General features: G+C 39.1%; 1 protein-coding gene across 4 annotated transcripts in view; it reads left to right on the forward strand.

The window, feature by feature from the left end:
* LOC135113204 (protein DDI1 homolog 2-like) overlaps positions 1-23,890 on the forward strand; it is a 123,891-nt gene that overhangs the window by 23,765 nt on the left and 76,236 nt on the right. For all 4 annotated transcript variants that reach the window (XM_064028345.1, XM_064028342.1, XM_064028344.1 and 1 more), the window contains exon 3: positions 18,185-18,419. In XM_064028345.1, the coding sequence (XP_063884415.1) occupies positions 18,185-18,419 (235 nt within the window). The remainder of the gene's footprint in view (positions 1-18,184; positions 18,420-23,890) is intronic.

Raw genomic sequence — 23,890 nt, forward strand, 5'->3', positions numbered from 1 at the left:
GGGGGAGATAGGCGTGAGTATGTTGGAATGTCAGGTCATGCTGAAATGAGAGAGGTAAGGTCGAGGCGAGTTAATGAGGGAGGGGAGAGGATGGTAGGGAACGAGATGAGGGGTTTAGGTGAAGTAAATGTAGATGAATTGTATAAATATTTCGTAGATAAAGTTCATACAGGTCAATTAGCAAATATCCCGTATAAAACAATAAGATCACAAAAAAATGACCCTAAATGGATGACTGCTAGGTTAAAGCATTATATAGGGCGTAAGAGAAGTATATATAAGAGATTAAGGGCAGGTGAGGAAGTTTTAAGGACACAGTATAATGAATTAGTTAGAACAGTCAGGAAGTTAACGAGGAAAGCTAAGGAAAATTATGAATTAAAGGTAGCCAGCCAGGCGAAGACGGACCCCAAGGGATTTTATCAGGTATACAGGACGAAAAATAAGGATACTGTAGGTCCATTAAAGGCAGCAGATGGGGAGCTGGTTAGTTCTGGGGAGGAGATTAGTAAACTTCTAAATGATTATTTTTTAACTGTCTTCACTCAGGAAAACATGCAGGATATGCCAGATAGTGAACAGGTGTTTAGAGCAGATGAGTATGAGAAGCTGACGGATATTTCCATAACTAGGGAGATAGTGGAGCAGGAGATAGATAGGCTAAAAAAGTTCAAGTCACCAGGACCTGATGAAATATATCCCAGAGTACTGAAGGAATGTAAAAAGATTATTAGTGAGCCGTTAGTTTCTGTCTTTAGGAAATCACTGGAGTCGGGTGAGGTACCAGAAATGTGGAGGCAGGCTAATGTAGTACCCATCTTTAAGAAAGGGGATAAAACTTTAGCGTCTAATTATAGACCGGTCAGCTTAACTTCAGTTGTAGGTAAAATGTTAGAGTCAATAATAGCCAGGAACATTAGGGAACATTTAGACAAACATAACTTGATAAATCAGTCACAGCATGGCTTCACGAAGGGGAAGTCTTGCCTGACAAACTTGTTAAGTTTTTACAGTAAGGTGTACGAGGCAGTAGATAATGGAGATAGTTATGATATCTTATATCTGGACTTTAGTAAAGCATTCGACAAGGTGCCCCATCAAAGGCTCCTGAGAAAGGTTAGGGCGCACGGGATAGATGGGAAGGTGTTAGGTTGGATAGGGTCATGGCTTGGTAACAGGCGACAGAGAGTGCTAATAAACGGCTCGAAATCCGAGTGGGGTCATGTCATTAGTGGGGTGCCACAGGGATCAGTATTAGGGCCATTATTATTTCTAATATATATCAATGACTTGGATAGTGGAATTAATAGCGATGTTAGTAAATTTGCGGATGACACAAAGATAGGTAGATTAATTAGGTCAGAAGCGGATGCCATCGCCTTGCAGACAGACTTAGATAGAATGAATGAATGGACGGATAGATGGCAAATGCAATTTAATATCAATAAATGCAAAGTGCTTAGCGTAGGTAGAGGAAACCCACACAATAGGTACACATTAAACACCCAAACTCTGGTAGGTACAGAGTACGAGAAAGATTTAGGAGTTATAGTTAGCTCTGAACTCCGTCTAGGGAAACAATGCATAGAAGCCAGAAACAAGGCAAATAGGGTACTAGGATTCATTTTTAGGAGTGTTAAAAGTAGAAGGCCGGAGGTAATATTAAAGTTATACTTGGCGCTGGTCAGACCTCATCTAGACTACGCTGTGCAGTTCTGGTCCCCACATTACAGGAAAGATATAGGTCTATTAGAATCAGTACAGAGGAGAATGACTAAAAGGATACAGGGGATGAGGAGTATTCCTTACGAAGCGAGGCTGAAGCGGTTAAATTTACATTCTCTAGAGAGACGTAGGTTAAGAGGGGACCTGATAGAGGTCTTTAAGTGGTATAAGGGTTATAACAAGGGAGATGTAAGCAAAATTCTTAGGATCAGCAACCAGGGTAGAACAAGAAATAACGGGTTCAAGCTTGAAAAATTTAGGTTTAGGAAGGAGATAGGAAAAAATTGGTTCTCGAATAGAGTGGTAGATGAGTGGAACGGACTCAGTAATCATGTAGTTAGTGCTAGGACACTAGAGAGCTTTAAGAGAAGATTAGACAAGTTTATGGATGGGGATGATAGGTGGAAATAGGTAGGAGTGTTTCATACAGGGACTGCCACGTGTAAGCCTGGTCGCTTCTTGCAGCTTCCCTTATTTCTTATGTTCTTATGTTCTTATGTTCTTAAGATAGTTTTGTGATATTTCTTTGTAGGGATTGAACCTCCTTCTAAATACTCAATCATTTCTCTCCACTTTACTTCTTCTCTCTGGCATTTTATAAATTCTTCTGAAGTGAGACCTAAGACAGTGGTGGATGGACAACTTTTGAACTATCCTGACTGGTTGTGAGAATTGATCTGCCACATAATTGTACTTTCCCTGAACATACTTTATTTCATAGTGGCATTCTCTCATTTCCATGATCCAGCGATTCATTCTAGCTGATTTTGTTTTCCTCTTGAATATACTAGTGAGGGATTGGTGATCAGTTAGGATGGTAAATTTAGTACCCCATAAGTAATGATGAAAGTGGCGGCAAGCTAATACTACTGCTAGAGCTTCTTTATCTGTTGCGGAATACCTGCTTTCAGTTGAGTTTAATTTCTTAGAGAAATAACCAAGAGGTTTAGCCTCCCCATCATTTTGAGTTTGACTTGGGACACCTCCTACGTGACAATGAATGGTTGGTGAGGTTGGGCTCTCACAAGAACAGGGGCCTTAGAGAGATATTCTTTCAATGATTCAAAAGCAGTTTGACACTGTTCAGTCCATTTAAAAGTGGGTTTTCTGGTGAGATTAATTAGAGGTGTGGCAATCTTTGCATAGTTAGGGATATATTTTCTGTAAAAACCCTGTCAAACCCAAGAATCTCCTGACTTCTTTTACTTTAGTCAGTGGTTTCATTTCAAGAACTGCTTCTACATTCTTTGGGTCTGGTTGACTGCCCTCTTTAGATATTCTATAGCCAAGGAAAGTAACTTCAGTTTTAGCTATTTCACATTTACTCAGATTTAGTTTAACACCATTTTCCTTAAGTAAAGTGAAGGTCTTTCTCAGTCTTTGAGTAAGTGAAGAAAGATCGGGGGCCCAAATTATGAGGTTGTCCAATTAATTCTTAATCCAACCTTCCTTTAACAAGGGTGATAGAAGAGCACTCATGTGACCTGTAAAGATGGCTGGGGAACAACTGAGTCCAAAAGGAAGTCTCCTGAATCTATATAAGATTACTCCATCTCTAAATGTTGTAAGGTCTCTGCTATTCTCATCCAGGAAGATTTGAAAATAGGCTTCACACATGTCAAGGGTTGTACAGAAATCATGACCAGCTGCTTGGTCTACTAGTTCGTCTAACCTCGGTAAAGGATAAATATCTGTGCTGAGATGTTTATTCACATGATGGTAATCTAGACACATTCTTTTACTCCCGTCTGGTTTATTGACCAAAACTATGGGTGAAAGCCAAGCAGATGTTGACTTTTCTATGATTTGTCTGTCTTCCATGTCCTGTAGCATTTCCGCTATTAAGCTTTTTGCCTCCTCATGGTAACGATACCTAGGACCACGGCTAGGTTGTGGATCAGCTATGTTAATTTTTGCTGGAGGTCCTTTCATTAAGCCTAATTCACTTGTCTAGGATGAATAATTCATGGTTGTCTAGGATGGCTGATTTCAGTTCTGCCTTTTGCTCTCGAGTCAGTTGATTCCATTGTTGTTGTCTTATTAATTCAGTGAGACATTCCTTTCTACTACTGTTTTCTTTAGGTTGTACTTAATAATTTTTGGGTAGTAAATCATTGTGAATTTCTAGTGGAGGACGTTCAGATGGTGTTTGGATGGCATTTATGTGAATTTCTAGTGGAGGACATTCAGATGGTGTTTGGATGGCATTAACTGTTTCAAAATTAGGACTTTCGAATGTTCCTAGCAAAGCTCCTTGTTTAACTTTCTTGACACCTTTTGTGTTGTTCATGAAAGGCAAATAAATATTACCGTTTTCATCTACTTTAGTGAGGAATGGCAAGCTGTCAGGATTTATTTTGGGTTGCGAATGAACTAGCAAAGTCTCTCCTGGTTTCTTTGGTACTGGGACAGGTAAGAATTGTGTTTGGTAAGGTTCTCTCCTTATAGATTTGGTAAGTGATGTTCTTTAATTGGTCATTTTGATCTAGGGTTAGTGGGGTTGCTCTCACTCTTTCTACTTTACTTCTTTGTCTCTTGATGTGACTGATAACATTGGGAGCATTTCCCCATACTATGATGTTTTTGTTTCCGTTCCAAGTAAATGGGGCTCTTGATAGAACATCAGTACCTAATAATAGATCTGCATCCAGGTAACTGTTTGGAACTACTGGGAACCATAGTTTATGTACATGATCTTCTCCGACTCCAATTTCTAACCAAACCATGCCAAGAATACTTAATGGTGATCTAGTGACTCCTTGCAAGTTAGGAAGGGCACGTCTTTTATTTATTTAACCCCCCATATTATTTACTGTTCCTTCCTTGATAAGGATGTAACAGCTACCAGCATCAACTACTGCTCTCACGATTTTGTTATTAACAGCTATGCTGATAGTTGGGGAGGTATGAGCTTGAGCTAGTCATGTTGTGTTTGGTTTTCCTGGGCAATATTTGTTTCCTCACCAACAACCATATTGTCGACAATCAAAGCAGGAACCTCTAGTAGGTTTCCTCCAACATTCTCTCAGACTATGTGAATGAGAGTGGCAGTGTGAGCAGTAACGCTCATTTTGGGGTTGATGTGGAGAAGTTTGTAATTTCCCAATTTGTTCTGTTAAGTCCTTGATCTGTCTCTTTATTTCATCGACTTCTGAGGATTCTCTGGATGTAGCATTTGATTGGGATAGATCATTAGGACTTACAGTGTGAGTTTCGGTTTACAGTGTGAGTTTCGAGTTGGATGTCATGTTTGAGTGGATAGTCTTTCTTTTCTGGTTTAACTCTACCTAGTGTAGGTGTATGAGTAGTCTTGAGCCACTGTCGTTCATGTTCTACTCTGTCGACAAATTTATTTAGTGGATAATCCTCATCCAGGAATCCTTCTAGTCTGGCCTTAGCTTCTTGAGGAAGACCTTGCCATTATTTTCTTTTGATAGTTTTGTCACAATTAGGGAGTTTTTCTTTGGCAAATTGTGTTTCTAGGATAGCATAGCAACAGATGAAATCATTAACAAAAGCCTGTGGTGATTCAGACCAATCATAACATTTAGAGTCAGTGTCTTGCCATGGTCTATCAAAGTTAACTTCTTTACTGAATTGGTTGTTAAGAAGCCTTTTGAGGCTGTCCCAAGTATTACAGTAGTGTAAGGTTTGATGGTTATGAATGAGAGCTGCTATCTCGGTACTAACTCTCCCTTTGGCTATTTGTACTCTCCTGACATCAGTCTCACTGCATTGTTCAACTAGCTCAAAGAAAATCTGGAGCTGAGTAGTTGCATTGAGTCCCTGTAGTTGATGTAGTTCTAATACAGGAATGACACGGGGTTTAGTTGTCGTTATCTGACGTGGGGGAGTTTGCAAGTTAGCACCTAAACTTTGTGGTACTTGGTTTTGTTGCGCCACTATTTGTTTATGGCTGTCTATTTCTTGTTTCAACGTACTGATGTTATGTTCTTTTTCTTCTGTTTTTACTGGACTGGTTTTGAGAGGGTTAGAGTTAGTTTCCTCCATTTGTTCCTCAGAACTTGCCCCCACTGTGAGAATATGGGTTGATCATCCATTTTTCACGACTGGTTGTGGTGAGATGTAGATTATGTAAGTCTTGGGTAGAGGTTCGATCCTCATAAACCTCCGACACAAGAGTATTCTTCAGCCTCCCATAAACTTATCGACCACCACTCCTCACTCACCAACCTCATCTTCCCCAATGAATCCTTTAATTATCTTCTTAAACTTAGACTCAACTCTCACTCTGCCAGCTCCACTCCAATGCACTCCATCACCACTTAACTCTTCTACAAAGTTCACATTGTTAAAATGAATGTTAGGTGTTTTAAGTGATCTCTTGATTCTGTTGTTTATCCCATACTGAATTTTCTTGTAAATTTCTGCAGGAATATTTCTAGCACGAATTCTAGGTTCAACTTGGCAGATATACACTACAGACTGGCAGTTTGTTTCAGTTTCTTAGTAAATTTCTTTGATGTGGTTGAAGATTTCTAATGGGTTAGCATCAACATTTATGTCATTACTGCTGATCCAGAGGATTGTTAGATCATGTTCCCATTCCAATACTTTGTTCACACATGAGTCTTGAAAAAATTCGCTGGCTTTAGCCCCAGGTGTACGGAAAAATCTAATTTTAGTGTTTGGGAACTCAAAATTTTTAGGAATTTGACTGTGTCCCACAAAAGAAATTTTCCACATTATTCGTGGATAACACACACTTCCGGTGAATTACAACAACTGTACATCCCACCGATCTTGCCACCAGTGTAATGCCTGGTAACCCTGGTATAACACAGCCTAATCAGCGTTCTGAGGATCGAACCAGGTGGTTATATCCCCGTATGATAATGAGAAGTACTGCACAACCTTAATAATCTGTGAACTAAACACTCTGTTCTCACACTATTAAGTATATCTAACCAAACACACACACATGGGATGCACAGACAGACTTTTCCTTTACCTCCACTGGCTTTCCTGTAGTGTAAGCAAGCCAAGATCTCTCTTAGCAATGTACTGATAAGAAAATATATCTACAAATATGATTAGTTATTACTTCAAACTTAGAGCAATGTACCTGTAGTGTAAGCAAGCCAAGATCTCTCTAAGCGAGAGTCGGGCCGGCGTCTTCCCACGCCACGAACCTCTGTAGTTTTCAGATTCTTCCTGAAGGTAATTCGCAAATGATTGGTTTCAACCGTATAATAAACATTTACATTACCTTACTCATATCATGACCTGGTGTATTTTTTCTTCTGAGTAACAGAGGTAAAAAATTCTAGCCACAAGCTAATACCTTGTATGAAAATAATACCTTTATTCATAAAGAGAATCGATCACCCATTTCCCGCGGGCGCCAACATGTTGTCTGCCTGTCTGTATGTCTCGGGGATGTATGCATGATGTAATAACGACTAAACTTACCAATAGTTCTTATACTAACTAATTCTATTTATATTAACCAAATATTACTTATATTAGCCTAATATTACATCCTGGCACTACATACATTACATGCATGTGTATTCAAATCCATGTATAATTTTTCTTTTCTTTTTGCTAGTATCTCATCATGAATGCTGCTGGTTGCATTCGTGCAACTTGTAATGCAAATAGAATGTCGCTGGTTGCATTTATGCAACAGCATGTTTTCTTCAATAAAGTTCAGGAATTTATATATATAGTGAGTTTTTTTTTTTTTTTTGGCCATTAAACACTTATTTCCATGTACCTTTAGTATATATTGAAGCAGCAAACACATTTTTTTTTTTTCACTGGTACAAATGGGTTAATGATGTGAGTATTATGTGCAAGTTACATTTGCATGAATGAAAAACATGCAAAAGATCTTTCAGTGAGAAGCCATATATATATATATATATATATATATATATATATATATATATATATATATATATATATATATATATATATATATATATATATATATATATGACACACACACTCATACCTTGGTACTATGGACTAAAAGGGGGGAATATTGGTCCAATGAAGGCGATTGTTCATAAGTACTGACACATTCGTCCTTATGCTTAAACATGAAATGTGTCATTTCGCATTTGTGTTGCCAATACATACCACATGTGGCTTACACAATTTTTTTTTGTGTGCTTAAAGCTCAGAATTCTATCTCGTGACATTTTCACAATTAAGTAGAAAACAATTGTGAAATGTAAAGTTGGCACCTCTGTCCATGTTTGTTTACATTTTTGTGCCATTCCATGTATCCTCAGTTGCATTAACATCTACTTCACATCTTCAAATAATGAAAAAAAACATGTATTTGAATCAGTTACTCCTTGAAAAGAGAACAGGCATTGTTGCATGAATTCTGTGAAGCCAGACATTCTGGAAGACAAAAAAATAGAGCCCCCGGCTTGGTTAGTTGATTCATGGTGGAAATGGCTATTTGATTCATTCAAGGCACATCAAAATCTACCAGAAAAATGTAGTTTCATCTGAAAATGTCAGATGGGTGTACTTATATAAATTTACCTTAATTTTAGCTTCCGGTTCCAGATCATGCCTGTTCATATCAACAGTTTAATATCCCCATGTTGAGATGAAAATGTTCAAGAGGCATTATTTACATGTGTGTAATTATTGTGCTATTCATTTGTAAATAAGCAGGCATGATCTAGAGCTGGAAGCTCCATACTACTTAACAAAATAAAACAAACATCTGGCAAATTTATAAATTTACCAAGTAAGAAAAGAGTATTAAATGTTTGTTGTGTACACACCTTGCTTGAGGAGTTGAGGTTTGTTGTATGGGTAATCAGGGTGATTTAACTGATGTTTGGGCTATCACTTTTTCACCATAAAAGTATTAAATATTTTAGTTTGTACCCTCCACATACTAATTGAGTCATATATACCTGGAATCAGAAGCTGTATTACAATGTGCAATTCAGTTTCTTGAAAATCCTGAGGTAGGCCCTGTTCACTTTGCTCTACACATTTTTCACAGAATGTTTCAATAATGTGTACAGTTATCGGGTGAATTTGTGTGGTGCATCACAAATGTATAATCCACTTTGCGTTATAGCATACTGTTCTGAAGCGTAATACACTTTTTGCTCGACACACTTGTCTAAGAATACAGGCGTAAGCATTAGGTTATGTTAGGAGTGACTAATATCAACAATTACATTACGAAAGACTAGAGGAATAAATACAGCACTCTACTCTACTTTTAATCAAGTACACTATCCAATCTGATTGTAAAATACCTGTATTCTGTAAATATATACTATAATGCAATAAATTCAACATTTTTAATTTTAAATCAGACTTACCATGGATGGTGAAGTATTGTTGATATGCTGTGATCATTTAGTAGGGCCTTGAAAATTTATTCTAAGTCACTGGAGCTTTGCAGCTTCAATGATGTACTACTAGTTGTAGGCTGTGATGGTGGTACAGATGTATCAGTAATACGTGAACAATGTGAGGTAGAGGCTGGTGGTTCATTAGGTGACAGTGATAGTGAACAGGCTGGTACCCCTGGTGCATCAGGTGATTTTGGAGTCTGTACTGGTTTCAAAAAGCTGTCTAATTTTAATTGCTTGCCCATTGAGATTGTTCTTTAATTATGGTTTCTCAAAGAATTCTGAGATTTTGATAATGAACACTGATATCTCTATTCTTGGTGTGTTCCACAAATTATAGCAGTGTCCATACAGCTGCACACCTCCAATAGTTTCTCTCTCTCTCTCTCTCTCTCTCTCTCTCTCTCTCTCTCTCTCTCTCTCTCTCTCTCTCTCTCTCTCCTCCTCCTCCTCCTCCTCCTCCTCCTCCTCCTCCTCCTCCTCCTCCTCCTCCTCCTCCTCCTCCTCCTCCTCCTCCTCCTCCTCCCATCTATTTTCAGAAATGTGCATGAGAGAGAGAGAGAGAGAGAGAGAGAGAGAGAGAGAGAGAGAGGCATCTCATTTTAGCCTGGGTCGTAGGCCTGGTGTAAGTTGGCTGTTGGTAAATCAGCTCACTCCCATGCACTGTCAGTTCATTATTACCACTCCAAGAAAGCTTGATTTCATGCTTCCATTTTCTCTGACTGATTTTATAAGCATGTTGTAACAGAAGTACGAAGATACCAGGAGGACGTGTTGAAGTTTCACCGTGATGATGTAAAAGCTCTTCTCCTGTTAGATAATGTGCATGCCCATCCCAGTGAAGACAAGCTTATAAGTGCTAATGGCAGGATATGTCATGTATTTGCTGCAAACACTACATCACTCATCCAGCCAATGGACCAAGGCATCATCACTGATGTGCCTGTAAAAAATGAGATGCCAACAACACTATTTAAATGAAGTTATGGTAGTTATTGAGAATAAGCAGGAAACAGAAAACAACACCAGGGGACTACGCACACTCCAAAACAAATGGAATTACGCCATTAAGTCTGCCACATTTAACTTTGCTAATTCGTGGAAAGATCTGAAAATATCTACCTTAGCAAATAGCCGGAAGAAACCCCTAATTGATGCTGAGCCTGATTATGACTGAGGGTTTTGAAGCCACTGACTTTCACCATGTGCTGCAGCGAGAAAGATGTAACCTTGGAGGATGTTCAAGACTGGTTGGATGAAAATGAGTGATCTGGGATACCAGATACTTTCAGATAAAGAGAATGTTGCAAAGGTGGTTGGCACCCAGGAGAGTAGCAGCAGTAACAAGGAAGACAAGATGCTCCTCCTCCTCCTCCTCCTCCCATTTTTTTTCACTCTGTCTCTTTCTCTCCTTTTTGGGTTATACATGCCTTTATTTACACAATTTATCAAGATGGCTGGCTGAAAGCATAAGACAGGTATGTCTGCCTATTCATGGACTTAAGTATTGGAGCAGGCCTTCTATACCATGCAGCGCAATCCTCCCGTCTCTGTGCCTCTCAGAGGCTGACTGGCAGAGGTCAGACTCACTGTGGTGCAGTACAATAGGTTTTTAAATTCAATTTAAATTTTAAACTAGCATCTCAAAATAAGCTGCTATAGGGCGTGTGCCCTGGGGTGGTGGGCATTCCTTCACTATAGTGCTGTGCTATGTGTGTTGTGGCAAAGTGGTGTACTAAGTAAATATAGCATGTAGTGCCAAATTTGAACTTTTGGTTAGCAAAGGGAACAATATTGAGAGCATCATGGTCCATCAAGCCTTGCATTACCATGTCCGTATGGCAGAGTGGTGGTGGACAGTGAAAGTACATAGTGAGTCAAGTGGTTGAGTTTGATTTGTACTTTAAATGAAAGATTTTTCACTTATCCACCATTTTGTGACTTATCTTTCTTTTGCTATTGGGAGCATGTGGCATAGCAAGTAGTTGAATTCAAATCATAGTTTAATCAAAATATTGCCAACACTGACTTGGGTGTAGAGTTGTTGAATTGGAATTGTACTTTAATCAGAATATTTTCTGTATGTTCTGACTTAACCAGCATTTTATATTTTGCTAGACCTTACAACTTATAAAAATTAATAACTAATTGAATAATGAGCTATAAAGGTTTTAGTTTACACACACACAGACACACACATACACACACACACACAGATGGAGGAGGGAGAGAGACAGACAAGGGGGAATGGGAAGAAAATAAAGAAGAGTGGATGCTCAAGAGACATCAAGAAATGCAGCTTCCCATATTGAACTATTGAAATGTGGAATATTTTGAGGGAAGAAATGGTTGTAGCAAACAGTGTACACATGTTTAAAGAGAAACTGGAAAAATATGGTTATGGAGACGGGACAAAATGAGCTTTGGCTCATGCCCTGTACAATACAACTAGGTAAATACCCACATATATATATATATATATATATATATATATATATATATATATATATATATATATATATATATATATATATATATATATATACAGAAATTCAATTAAAAAAAAAAAGGCCCATTAAGATGCCAGTCCCCGAGTAGGGTCCAAAGTAGTAGCCAAAAATTAAAGGAGGAGAGTCTTGAGACCTTCCTCTTGAAGGAGTTCAAGTCATAGGAAGGGGGAAATACAGAAGCAGGCAGGGTGTTCCAGAGTTTACCAGAGAAAGGCATGAATGATTGAGAATGCTGGTTTACTCCTGCATTAGAAAGGTGGACAGAATAGGAGTGAGAAAGAAGAAAGTCTTGTGCAGTGAAGCTGCGGGAGGAGGGGAGGCATGCAGTTAGCAAGATCAGAAGAACAGTTAGCATGAAAATAGCGGTGGAAGATAGCAAGAGATGCAACACTGTGGCGATGAGAAAGAGGCTGAAGAGAGTCAGTCAGAGGAGAGGAGTTGATGAAATGAAAAGCTTATGATTCCACCCTGTCTAGAAGAGCAGTATCACTGGAACCCCCTCTCCCAACACCCAGACATGTCAAGCATTCTCCATATATTGACAGATAAGGCCCCTGTACTGGCAGAGACATCTCAGAACGCCTAACCTCATAGAAGCTATTTTAGCTAGAGATAAGATGTGTAGTTTCTAGATTAGATTACAAGTAAAGGACAGACAGAGGATGTGTATTGTAGAAGAGGGGGGACAGTTGAGTGTCATTGAAGAAGGGAGGATAGTTGTCTGGAAGGTTGTGTCGAGTTGACAGATGGAGGAATTGGGTTTTTGAGGCATTAATTACTACAAAGTTTGCTCTGCCCTAATCGGAAATTTTAGAGAGAGCAGAAGTCAGGCATTCTATGGCTTCCCTACTTGAAATGTTTACTTCCTGAAGGATTGGACGTCTACAAAAAGACATGGGAAAGTGCAGGATAGTATCATCACTATAGGAGTGGATAGGACAAGAAGTTTGGATTAGAAGATCATTGATGAATAATAGGAAGAGAGTGGGTGACAGTACAGAACCCTGAGGAACACCACTGTTAATAGATTTAGGAGAAGAACAGTAACAGTCTACCACAGCAGCAATAGAATGGTCGGAAAGGAAACTTGAGATAAAGTTACAGAGAGAAGGATAGAAGCTGTAGGAGGGTAGTTTGGAAATCAAAGCTTTGTGCCAGACTCTATCAAAAACATTTTAATATGTCTAAGGCAACAGCAAAAGTTTCACCAAAATCTACAAAAGAGGATGACCAAGACTCTGTAAGGAAAGCCAGAATATCACCAGTAGGGTGGCCTTGATTGAACCCCATACTGGCAGTCAGATAGAAGGTTGTGAAGTGATAGATGTTTAAGAATCTTCCTGTTGAGGATAGATTAAAAAACTTTAGATAGACTGGAAATTAAAGGAATAGGATGGTAGTTTAAGGGATTAGAATGGTCATCCTTTTTAGGAACAGGCTAAATGTAGGCAAACTTCCAGCAAAAAGGAAAGGTAGATGTTGACACACAGAGTTGAAAGAGTTTGACTAGGCAATGTGTAAGCATGGAGGTGCCGTCTTGGAGAACTACAAGAGGGACCCCATCAGGTCCATAAGCCTTCTGAGGGTTTAGGCCAACGAGGGCATGGAAAACATCATTGCAAAGAATTTTAATAGGTAGCATGAAGTAGTCAGAGGGTGGACGAGAGGGAGGAACAAGCCCTGAATCATCCAAGGTAGGATTTTTTTGTAAAGCTCTGAGTCAGCTTTAATGATAGATGTGATAGCAGTGGCAGCCATCTGCTCGAAATAAAGGAGGGTAAGAAGAAGAAGCAAAGTTATTGGAGATATTTTTTGGCTAGGTGCCAGAAGCCACAAGGGGAGTTAGATCTTGAAAGATTTTGATAATTTCTATTAATGAAGGAGTTTTTTGCCTTTTGCTAGTTGGAGAACAGACTTATCATAGTTCTGGCCAGAAATATAAAGCGCATGAGATTCTGGTGATGGAAGGCTTAAGTACCTTTTGTAGGCCACATCTCTCTCATATATAACACAAGAACAGGCTGTGTTAAACGAAGGATTGGAAGGTTTAGGTCGAGGAAAAAAGTGAGGAATGTACACCTCCATGCCAGACACTATCACCTCTGTTATTTGTTTGATGCATAGAGATGGGTCTCTGACATGGAAGCAGTAGTCATTCCAAGGAAAATCAGCAAAATGCCTCCTCAGGTCCCCCCAACTAGCAGAGGCAAAATGCCAGAGGCACTTCTGCTTAGGGGGATCTTGAGGAGGGATTGGAGTGATAGAACAAGATACAGATGAGATTGTGATCGGAGGAGCCCAACGGAGAAGACTGGGTGACAGCATAAGCAGAAGGATTAGAGGTTAGAAAAAGGTTAAGAATGTTGGGTGTATCTCCAAGTTGGTCAGGAATATGATTAGGATATATATATATATATATATATATATATATATATATATATATATATATATATATATATATATATATATATATATATATATATATATGTCATAGACTGAGATGTTGCATAGATTGAGTATGTAAAGGCTACTGCAAATTCACAAACATTTACATATTTTAATTAATTACTTCTTATTATTTAGATTTCTCACACATTGAAATTTCTCTCTTGCATTTGTCTTCAGTTTGTTCAAAGTTATTTGCTATCACATTATATCTTTTAAACATATTCAATATTTAATGCAATCATTGTGTAAGAACACAGACAATATGAAATCCATAAACACAACTAATATTCAGTAGGTGCAATAAATGTTCATTTAGTAAAACACGTGAAATCAGCATCGCATCGATTACCATAAATATTCTTTAATTAAGTAAATCTTCATAAACAATTTTCGTGTACAATTGGTTGGGACTACCTATTCCCCTCAGAGAATTATTTTATTTTCATTACATTTAATATATGTTCATGTTTCTCATTTACACGTATGAACCACCCACAGGCATGGTACAGGTAGTCATTGACTTATGATTGTGAATGGTTCCAAAAGACAAGTTTTAAGTGGATCTGGTCATAAGTTGACCTATATTATAATTACCTTTGGTATATTGTACAGTTTAATGATATAATCATCTTTGTCATATTTTATGAGTATTTTCTTTTCTCATTATTGTTATAACCATTGTGTCACCTCTGTCTTAGTAGTTATCATCTTTCAACATATTCTATTGTTTTTCATTATTATTTTGATCAAGTTTAAATCATCTTCTTGTTATTATGTTCATCAAACTCTATATAATATAGTACATTGATTCAATATTTGCAAAATAGAAAAATATAAAATACTCCCTTATCTCAAAATACAATACATGTGTATTTACCTAGTTGTATTTACCTAGTTGTAATTTACAGGGCCTGAGCTATGCTTGTGTGGTTCCATCTCCATGTCTACACTTGTCTAGTTTTTCCTTAAAGTTGTGCACCCTTATTGCCGATACTACATCCTCACTTAGCTTGTTCCATACTTTTATATTTCTTTTTGGGAAACAATGTTTCTTTATGTTATTCAAGCATCTTCCTTTTCTTAATTTTTTTGCTGTGGTGTCATGTATATCTGGTATTTTCTACTTCTCTTAGCAACAATTTCTCATTATTAATTTTTTTCCACTCCAGTCCACAATTTATATATCAGTATTAAATTTCCCCTTTCTCTTCTTTGTTCCAACATTGCCAGATTAATTTCTTTTAACCTTTTTTCATATGTTAATTCTTCCAGTTCTGTAACCATCTTCATTACCATCATTTGTATCCTGTCTAGTTTTTTTTTTACATTTTTCTTCTTGTAGGGAGATCACACTGATTCACGATATTCCAGCTTTGGTCTAATCATAGTGGTAATTATCTTTCTCATCATATCTTTATCCATTTAGTGGAATGCTGTTCCAGTATTTTTCACCATTTTATATGTATCTCTGAATATGTTTTCTACATGCTTCTCTGACTGTTGACTATCCTGTATTATCACCCCTAGATCTTCCTCTTCTTGTACCTTTATTATTTCTTTATTTCCCATTTTATATGTCCAATTTGGTCTCTCTTCACTTTTTCCCATTTTCATTACATGACATTTTTTCACATTAAATTCTATCTCATTTCTTACTCCAGTCCCAGAATTTATTCAAATCCTCTTGTAGAATTTCAGTCTTTGTTATTTCTTATATGTCTTTGTAATTTTGCATTGTCTGCAAAAAAACTCGTGTAACTCTTTACTCCTTCAGTGTAACTCTTTATTCCTTCAGTGTGTGTGTGTGCATGCGTGTGTGTGTGTTGTCCTCACATTTCATGTGATGCAGCACTGTGGCCGTGCAGGACCATCACATCTAAAACTATGTATATGTATGTGTGTGTGTTTGTTCTCTCTCTTTTCTCCTTCCCTCCCTCCCCCTTTCCTGCCCTTTTCCTCCCTTTCTCCCTCCCCCTTTCCTGCCCTCCTCTCCCTTCCCTCCCTTTCCCTTCCCTGCCCCCTATTCTATTCCCCATTTCCTCCCCCCTTTCATCTATCCCATTCACCCCTCCTTCCATCTATCACTGTCCCCATGTACTCTCCTTCCCTGGTTATTTACCCTCCTTCCCTTTTTCCTTTCTTCTCCCTTTCTCTTTTGCTTTGTCTCAAACTTCCCTCACTGTCACCTCCTCCCCCCCTTATCTGTCAGAGATAAGGAACAAGGGAGTAATACCTTGATCTCTCTCCCCCACCGCACGGCCCACCACCGGGACCCAAGACTCCCCCACCTGCGAGCTGGTGCCCGCTTTGTGTATTATGTGCACATTCATGTATATTTTTTTTTTTTGTGCAATATGTATATATGTATATGTGGACATAATACTCAATAAACCTTTAATAATCTCTCTCCCCCACATTTGTTCTGTGTCATTTTCACTTTATCCTTTCTCACTCATGTATAATCCATTCTCATATACAATCAGTCTCACTCTGTTTAGCGGTCCTCAGGATTGTTCTTATTTTAACATAGAGAGAGAGAGGGAGAGAGAGAGTAGAAATGACATTTTCCTTTTGGTAGGCATCTTGGGGATGATACTGTAGAAAATTTCTAAAGTGAAAGACAAACACAGGAGGAAGTGTGTTGTGTTGGGAGCTTTGTGTGGGCATTGGAGTGATGTGAGTGTCCCCAGTAAGTCAGTGACTGCCTGTACTTGATACAAAATGCCAGGCAAGGTATTGGGGCAATTTGGAGGTGGAGCCTAAGTGGGTGTTAGCATGTTTCTATAGGCACCTTCTGGTGCCTCATGCCTCCTAACATACTTTTACTTTTACTTTCAATCACTTTCTTTGCATTGTCCCCTGTATTGTTACTGTTAATCATCTCTTGACCCAGGGTGCCTTTGCCCATACAGTTTATGGTCTGTTCCTGTTTTGTCCTGCATGGGTCCTGTGTCTAAGTTTGTTGTATTCTCAGTTCCCTCATTATTGCTGTCAAGTGTTAATTACCTTCCCAGTGGGGTGACCCCTTGTTTTCTTCCCACTTCATCTGTCTTCTTCATTTCTTTCTTCTTACTTATTATATCTTCTCTTCCTTCCTTATTTTGTCTTTCTTCTTTTCTTCTTTCTTCTTTCATAATACAGTGGTGCCTCAGTATACATCTGCTTTGGAATAAGTCCAACTTGGTATATGTCCTGTTTGTGGACATGAAAAAATTTGCTTGGTATATGATCTTTGGAATACAGCTCATGTGCTAGAACTTGTGTGGTCAAAATGTGTTACAATACTGCACGCTACCCTTGTTTGTGTCTCTCGAGACAAAGTCACAACTGCCCATGAGTGTCAGTATGCCCTTTTTTGCTGCCATTCAGTGAACATCTCGCACTATAACTTTGTGAATTTTCACGTGGTTTTGTCTTTTTCGTGTAAACTTTTAGTAAATTCATTAACCATGAATTTTAAGAAAGTTAATGACTTTCCAAACAATAACATCTCCCTTCTCAGCACCATCCTAGTAGGCACTCAACTCCTCATTTTTATTTCATCTAGTTGCTGCACCATATCCACTAAACATCAAGCATCATTGTGTACTTGTGAAAAGGCCATAAAGTCCTGAAAATGCCTAAATCTGGACATGAAGCTGTAGATCATTAACCATAGTGAGGGTGGTGAGGGGGCAAACTCCATTACCCATTATGTTTTTTGTATCTTTTATTGTTTCATTTATTTATATAATATGGTTTACATAGCCTATTTTAATAGAACATATACAAATACATGCATATTACATGCATTAAAACATGGAAAAATTAATGACAGCAAAAGTAATTGATCTAGGAACACATAACATTTTTTCCCATTTAACTTTAAGCTCACTAGATGACAGATCATTATAGTACAATTGGGTTTTCAGGAACATAACTTGATTGTAAGGCAGGGATGAGGTGTACCAGAATGGCAGTTGTAAAAAAATCACTCCAGTAGTTTAACAATTTGAGTTTACTAAAAGACTATGACAAAGCAATATTCTGGATATAACATACTAGCTTACGTCCCAAATTGCTTGCTGTATGAAGTGCTGACTGTCAGAAAAAAAATTAGTATTGATGCATTGCTCATCACTTCTTCCCTCCCTCTTCTAGGCTGGGATTCCTGCAAAGGACATGTTTGTGATATTCAACGCACAGCAGCTTAGTGATGATAAGAAGACCCTGAAGGACTATGGAGTGAAGGATGGAGAGCTGCTGATGGTTCTGCGGCGGGAAACTCTCCTCGGACATGCTGCTCAATTTGTCCAGCAGAGGCGGCAGCAGCAGGGACAGCAGACACAACAGCAGCAGCAACAACGGCAGCAGAGAGGGGGTTCTGTACCTGCAGGTGTGTAGTGAATGTTACCCTATAACCCCACAATGCTGCACGATTCTCTTGAATCTTCCGAGTTTTCCACCATCTGGCTATGACTACAGATTCACTCTCGAACTAAATTTATCTGTGATGCATACTTCTCACCTAATTCCTCTGACTATAAGAAATTCTTTGACTACTTAATTTCCATTGTGGAGCACATTCTGACTCTCTTCCCTTTTGCGGAGATCTCTGTTCATGACGACTTCAATGTTCACCACCAGCTTTGACCTTCCTCTCCCTTCACTGACTATCCTGATGAACTAGCCTTCAACTTTGCTATCCTCCATGACCTAGAGCAGTTGGTGCAACACTATTTGTATTCCTGACCATCTTGGAGATACGCCCAACATTTTTTACCTTTTCCTAATCTCTAATCCTTCTGCTTGTGCTGTCAGCCTCTCTTCACTGTTGGGCTCCGATCACAATCTCATATCTGTATCTTGTCCTATCGCTCCAATCCCTCCTCATGATCCCCCAGACAGAAGTGATTCTAGGGTTTTGCCTCTGCTAGTTGGGGAGACCTGGAGAGATATTTTGCTGATTTCCCTTGGAATGACTACTGCTTCCATGTCAGAGATCTGTCTCTGTATGCCAAGCACATAACAGAGGTGATAGTGTCAGGAAGTGTCAGCCTGTTCCTAAAAAGGGTGACTGTTTTAATCTCTTAAACTACCATCCTATTGCTTTAATTTCCTGCCTATCTAAAGTTTTTGAATTTATCCTCAAAGGAAGATTCTTAAACATGTCACTTCACAGCCTTCTATCTGGTTGCCAATATGGGTTCCATCAAGGCTGCTCTATTTGTGATCTTCTGGCTTTCCTTACTGAGTCTTAGTCATCCTCTTTTCAGAGATTTTGTTGAAACTTTTGCTGTTGCCTTAGACATATCAACAGCCTTTGATAGAGTCTGGCACAAAGCTCTGATTTCCAAACTACCCTCCTACGGCTTCTATTCTTCTCTCTGTAACTTCATCTCAAGTTTCCTTTCTGACCATTCTATTGCTGGTGTGGGTGACAGGACAGAACCCTGAGGAACACCACTCCTAAATCTATTAACAATGGTGTTCCTCAGGGTTCTGTCCTGTCATCCACTCTTATTATTCATCAATGACCTAATCCAAACTTCTTGTCCTATCCACTCCTACACTGATGACACCACCCTGTATTTTTCCACTTCTTTTCATAGATGTCCAACCCTTCAGGAAGTAAACATTTCATGCAGGGAAGCCACAGAATGCGTGACTTCTGATCTGTCTAAAATTTCTGATTGGTGCAGAGCAAACTTGGTAGTGTTTAATGCCTCAAAAACTCAATTCCTCCATTTATCAACTCAATACTACCTTCCAGACAACTATCCCCTCTTCATTGACACTCAACTATCCTCCTCTTCTACAATGAGCATCCTCAGTCTGTTTTTTACTTAAAATCTAAACTGGAAATTTCACATCTCATCTCTAGCTAAAACAGCTTCTATGAAGTTAGGCATTCTGAGACGTTTCCACCAGTTTTTCTCACTCCCCTAGCTGCTAACTCTGTACAAGAGCCGTATCTGTCCATGTATGGAGTATGCTTCACATGTCTGGGGAGATCCACTCATACTGCACATCTAGACAGGGTGGAATCAAAAGCTTTTCGTCTCATCAACTCCTCTCCTGTAACTGATTGTCTTCAACCTCTCTCTCATTGCTGCAATGTTACATCTCTAGCTATTTTCTACTGCTATTTTCATGCTAACTGCTCTTCTGATCTTGCTAACTTCATACCTCTGATGCATAAATATTAGTCTGCCAACCGATATGTTATCTGACCAGTATGTATAATCACAAAAACCACACTTATTTGTATTTATTCTAATGATGCATGTTTATTAAGAATATAAGTAGAACACATCTTGATTTATACAAGGAAGCTACAGAATGTCTGACTTCTGATCTCTCTAAAATTTCTGATTGGGGCAGAGCAAAATTAGTATTGTTTAATGCCTCAAAAACTCAATTCCTCCACCTATTAACTCAGTGCAATCTTCCAGATAACTATCCCCTCTTCTTCAGTGACACTTAACTGTCTCCTACACTGAGCATCCTTGGTCTGTCCTTTACTTATAATCTAAAACCGGAAACTTCACATCTTATCTCTAGCTTAAACACCTTCTATGAAGTTAGGCATTCTGAGTCATTTCCACTAGTTTTCTCATCCCCCCAGCTGCTAACTCTGTACAGAAGCCTTATCTTCTTATCTTCTGTATGGAGTATGCTTTGCATGTACTGGAGATTCCACTCATACCACTCTTTTAGACAGGGTGGAATCAAAAGCTTTTCATCTCATTAACTCTTCTCCTCCAACTGACTGGCTTCAGCCTCTGTCTCATCGCTGCAGTGTTGCATCTCTTGGTGTCTTCTGCTGCTATTTTAATGCTAATTGCCTTTCTGATCTTGCTAACTGCATGCTTCCCCTCTCACTGCAGCCTCTCTGCACAAGACATTCTTTTCTCTCACCCCTGTTCTGTCCACCTCTCTAATGCAAGAGTTAACCAGTATTCTTAATCATTGATCCCTTTCTCTGGTAAACCCTTGAACTCCATGCTTGTTTGCATATTTCTTCCTCCCTTTGACTTAAACTCTTTCAAGAAGGTTTCAGGACACTAGAATTTTGATGACCTCTTTTGACTTTGAAGACTGGCACTTGTGTCTCTCTCTCTCTCTCTCTCTCTCTCTCTCTCTCTCTCTCTCTCTCTCTCTCTCTCTCTCTCTCTCTCTCTCTCTCTCTCTCTCTCTCTCTCTCTCTCTCTCTCTCTCTCTCTCTCTCTCTCTCTCTCTCTCTCTCTCTCTCTCTCTCTCTCTCTCTCTCTCTCTCTCTCTCTCTCTCTCTCTCTCTCTCTCTCTCTCTCTCTCTCTCTCTCTCTCTCTCTCTCTCTCTCTGGCAGTGCCTCACCCATGTAAAAAAAAATAAATAAATAAATAAAAAGAAAAAACTGCACCAAGCTCTACAAAATTTTCATGGATCTTTGGTCATAAATTCATGGATTTCTGCTTCCATGGGCCTCCTACCATCGTCTTCCTATCACACTTGTCCCCCACTCACTCCCTGTAGCATAGTCTTTCCACAACAAAAGATGTAGACACACATACTTACATACAGTGGTTACCAAATGCCTCACTTTTCGGACAAATCAGTTTTCAAACAAAATTTTGTTGTCATTATTGCTTCAGTTATGGTAGCATAATTCAGTTTTAGAACAAAGTTCTTTGACTTCAAATATCAAAAGACATACCAAAAGCTGCCGTTTATTACTAATTTATAGTCTCTATAAATATTTACTTTGTTTTTATATATTTAGAGAAGAGACCCAGAGTGTGAGACAGTAACTCAATCTTTGAAATAAGGTAAATGTGATCCCGTTGAAAAGCTTTGATATAAAGAAAACAATTTTCGGTGTTCAGGAGTAATGCTGACCTGCCTATGTCTTTCAATGACCCCCAACACCATCACTACTGCACTACTGCATTTTTCCAGCAGCAATATGTTTAAGTGTTATGATCACATTCAGTTTGGCAATAAGTGGGTTGCTCCTCTCTCTGGCCCTCTATGAGGCTTCCCTCACTAGATTGGTGACAAAGAGAATACCTACAGTCTAAACAGTGTCTTGTGATGAGTTCTGTGTCACTAAGTTCATTCAATACATCCTTGCTGGATAAACAATTTGTGAGCTGGTGATGTTATGAAGCAACCATATTGGTTGTGGGAGCATCTGTCATAAGCTGCAAAGACAGGGTAGGCTGGTGTCTGGGAATGGATTAATCCACTTTACATTGATTCCTAAGGGGAAAATAGTTTCGGTTTTTGAACATTTCGGATTTTAAATGACATTCAGGAATTAATTAAGTTTTAGAACTGAGTTCCCACAGTGTGTGTGTGTGTGTGTGTGTGTGTGTGTGTGTGTGTGTGTGTGTGTGTATATATATATATATATATATATATATATATATATATATATATATATATATATATATATATATATATATATATATATATATATATATAATCTTGGTTTTTGAACTTACAGGTACTTCCTGCTATTCAGATGAGTTAGGTTCCTGAAAATGCAATTGTATAGTGAATGATAGCATAGAGAAATTAAGAATGAATGGGAAAATAGGGATGTGTTCCAAGACCTGTATGTATGTGCCCTAATACCCCTTAAAACCCATATAATCCATGAAATATCATATCTAAATACAGTTATTGTCTAAAGTAATAAAAGTCATGTTACATAAATAAAATAAACAAGAATAAAGCAATAAAATAAAAGTACCCCTTACCCTAATGTCCCCTTTGAGACTAAGGAACATCCACTCCTCATCCTCATCATCTGAGAAGAGGAAGAAGAGGGCCTTGAATGGGCAACAGAGGTTGATGGCTTAGCAATGGCAGGGATGGGTGGGCTTGCAGTGACAGAGGTGGCTGGGCTGGCGGTAGGACTGGTTGGGCTGGCAGCATGGCTGACTAAGCTGGTGGCAGGAGTGGCTGGGCTGGCTTGGATGGCAGCAGGGGTGGCTGGGTGGGCTTGGACAGTGGCAAGGGGTGTCTGGGTCAGCAGCAGGGTTGACTGGGCTGGTAGATGGCTTGAAGTAGCTGGAAATGCTGAGCTGTCTTACCTGCCTTCATTTGAATCATAAATTTCCTGATACACCTTGAGAGCTTTATCTTTGGTATAAATGGCTATTCCACTCTTGGCAGAGTGTGGATCACATTGGTATAAATGGCTATTCCACTCTTGGCAGGGTGTGGATCACATTCCTGGAGCTCCAAGCTTTGGTCTATACACTGAACACCTCAGAGTTTTTTTATGTCCTGTCTTCTTTGTGGTTCCGGCTCCTCCTCTTCCTCTTCCTCGGTGACTTCCCTCTCTTGCTCAAGCAGAATGAGGTCTTTGTAGGAGAGTGGCTGGTCATGAGACTCCAGCAAATCCTCCATGTCCATCATCAGCATAGGAGTGGAAAGGACAAGAAGTTTGGTTTAGAAGATCAATGATGAATAATAGGAAGAGAGTAGATGCCAAAATCCCTAAATGAGGGTGTGTTTTGTCCTCACATCTGGAGTGATGCAGCACTGTAGCTGTGCAGTAAACCCATGTGTGTGTGTGTGTGTGTGTGTGTGTGTGTGTGTGTGTGTGTGTGTGTGTGTGTGTGTGTGTGTGTTTATTCTCTCTCTCTCTCTCTCTCTCTCTCTCTCTCTCTCTCTCTCTCTCTCTCTCTCTCTCTCTCTCTCTCTCTCTCTCTCTCTCTCTCTCTCTCTCTCTCTCTCTCTCTCTCTCTCTCTCTCTCTCTCTCTCTCTCTCTCTCTCTGTGTGTGTGTGTGTGTGTGTGTGTGTGTGTGTGTGTGTGTGTGTGTGTGTGTGTAGGTGTATGTAGGTGTATTTACCTAGTTGTAATTTACAGGGC

The sequence above is a fragment of the Scylla paramamosain genome, chromosome 25 (assembly GCF_035594125.1).
Source record: "Scylla paramamosain isolate STU-SP2022 chromosome 25, ASM3559412v1, whole genome shotgun sequence".
Classification (NCBI taxonomy): domain Eukaryota; kingdom Metazoa; phylum Arthropoda; class Malacostraca; order Decapoda; family Portunidae; genus Scylla; species Scylla paramamosain.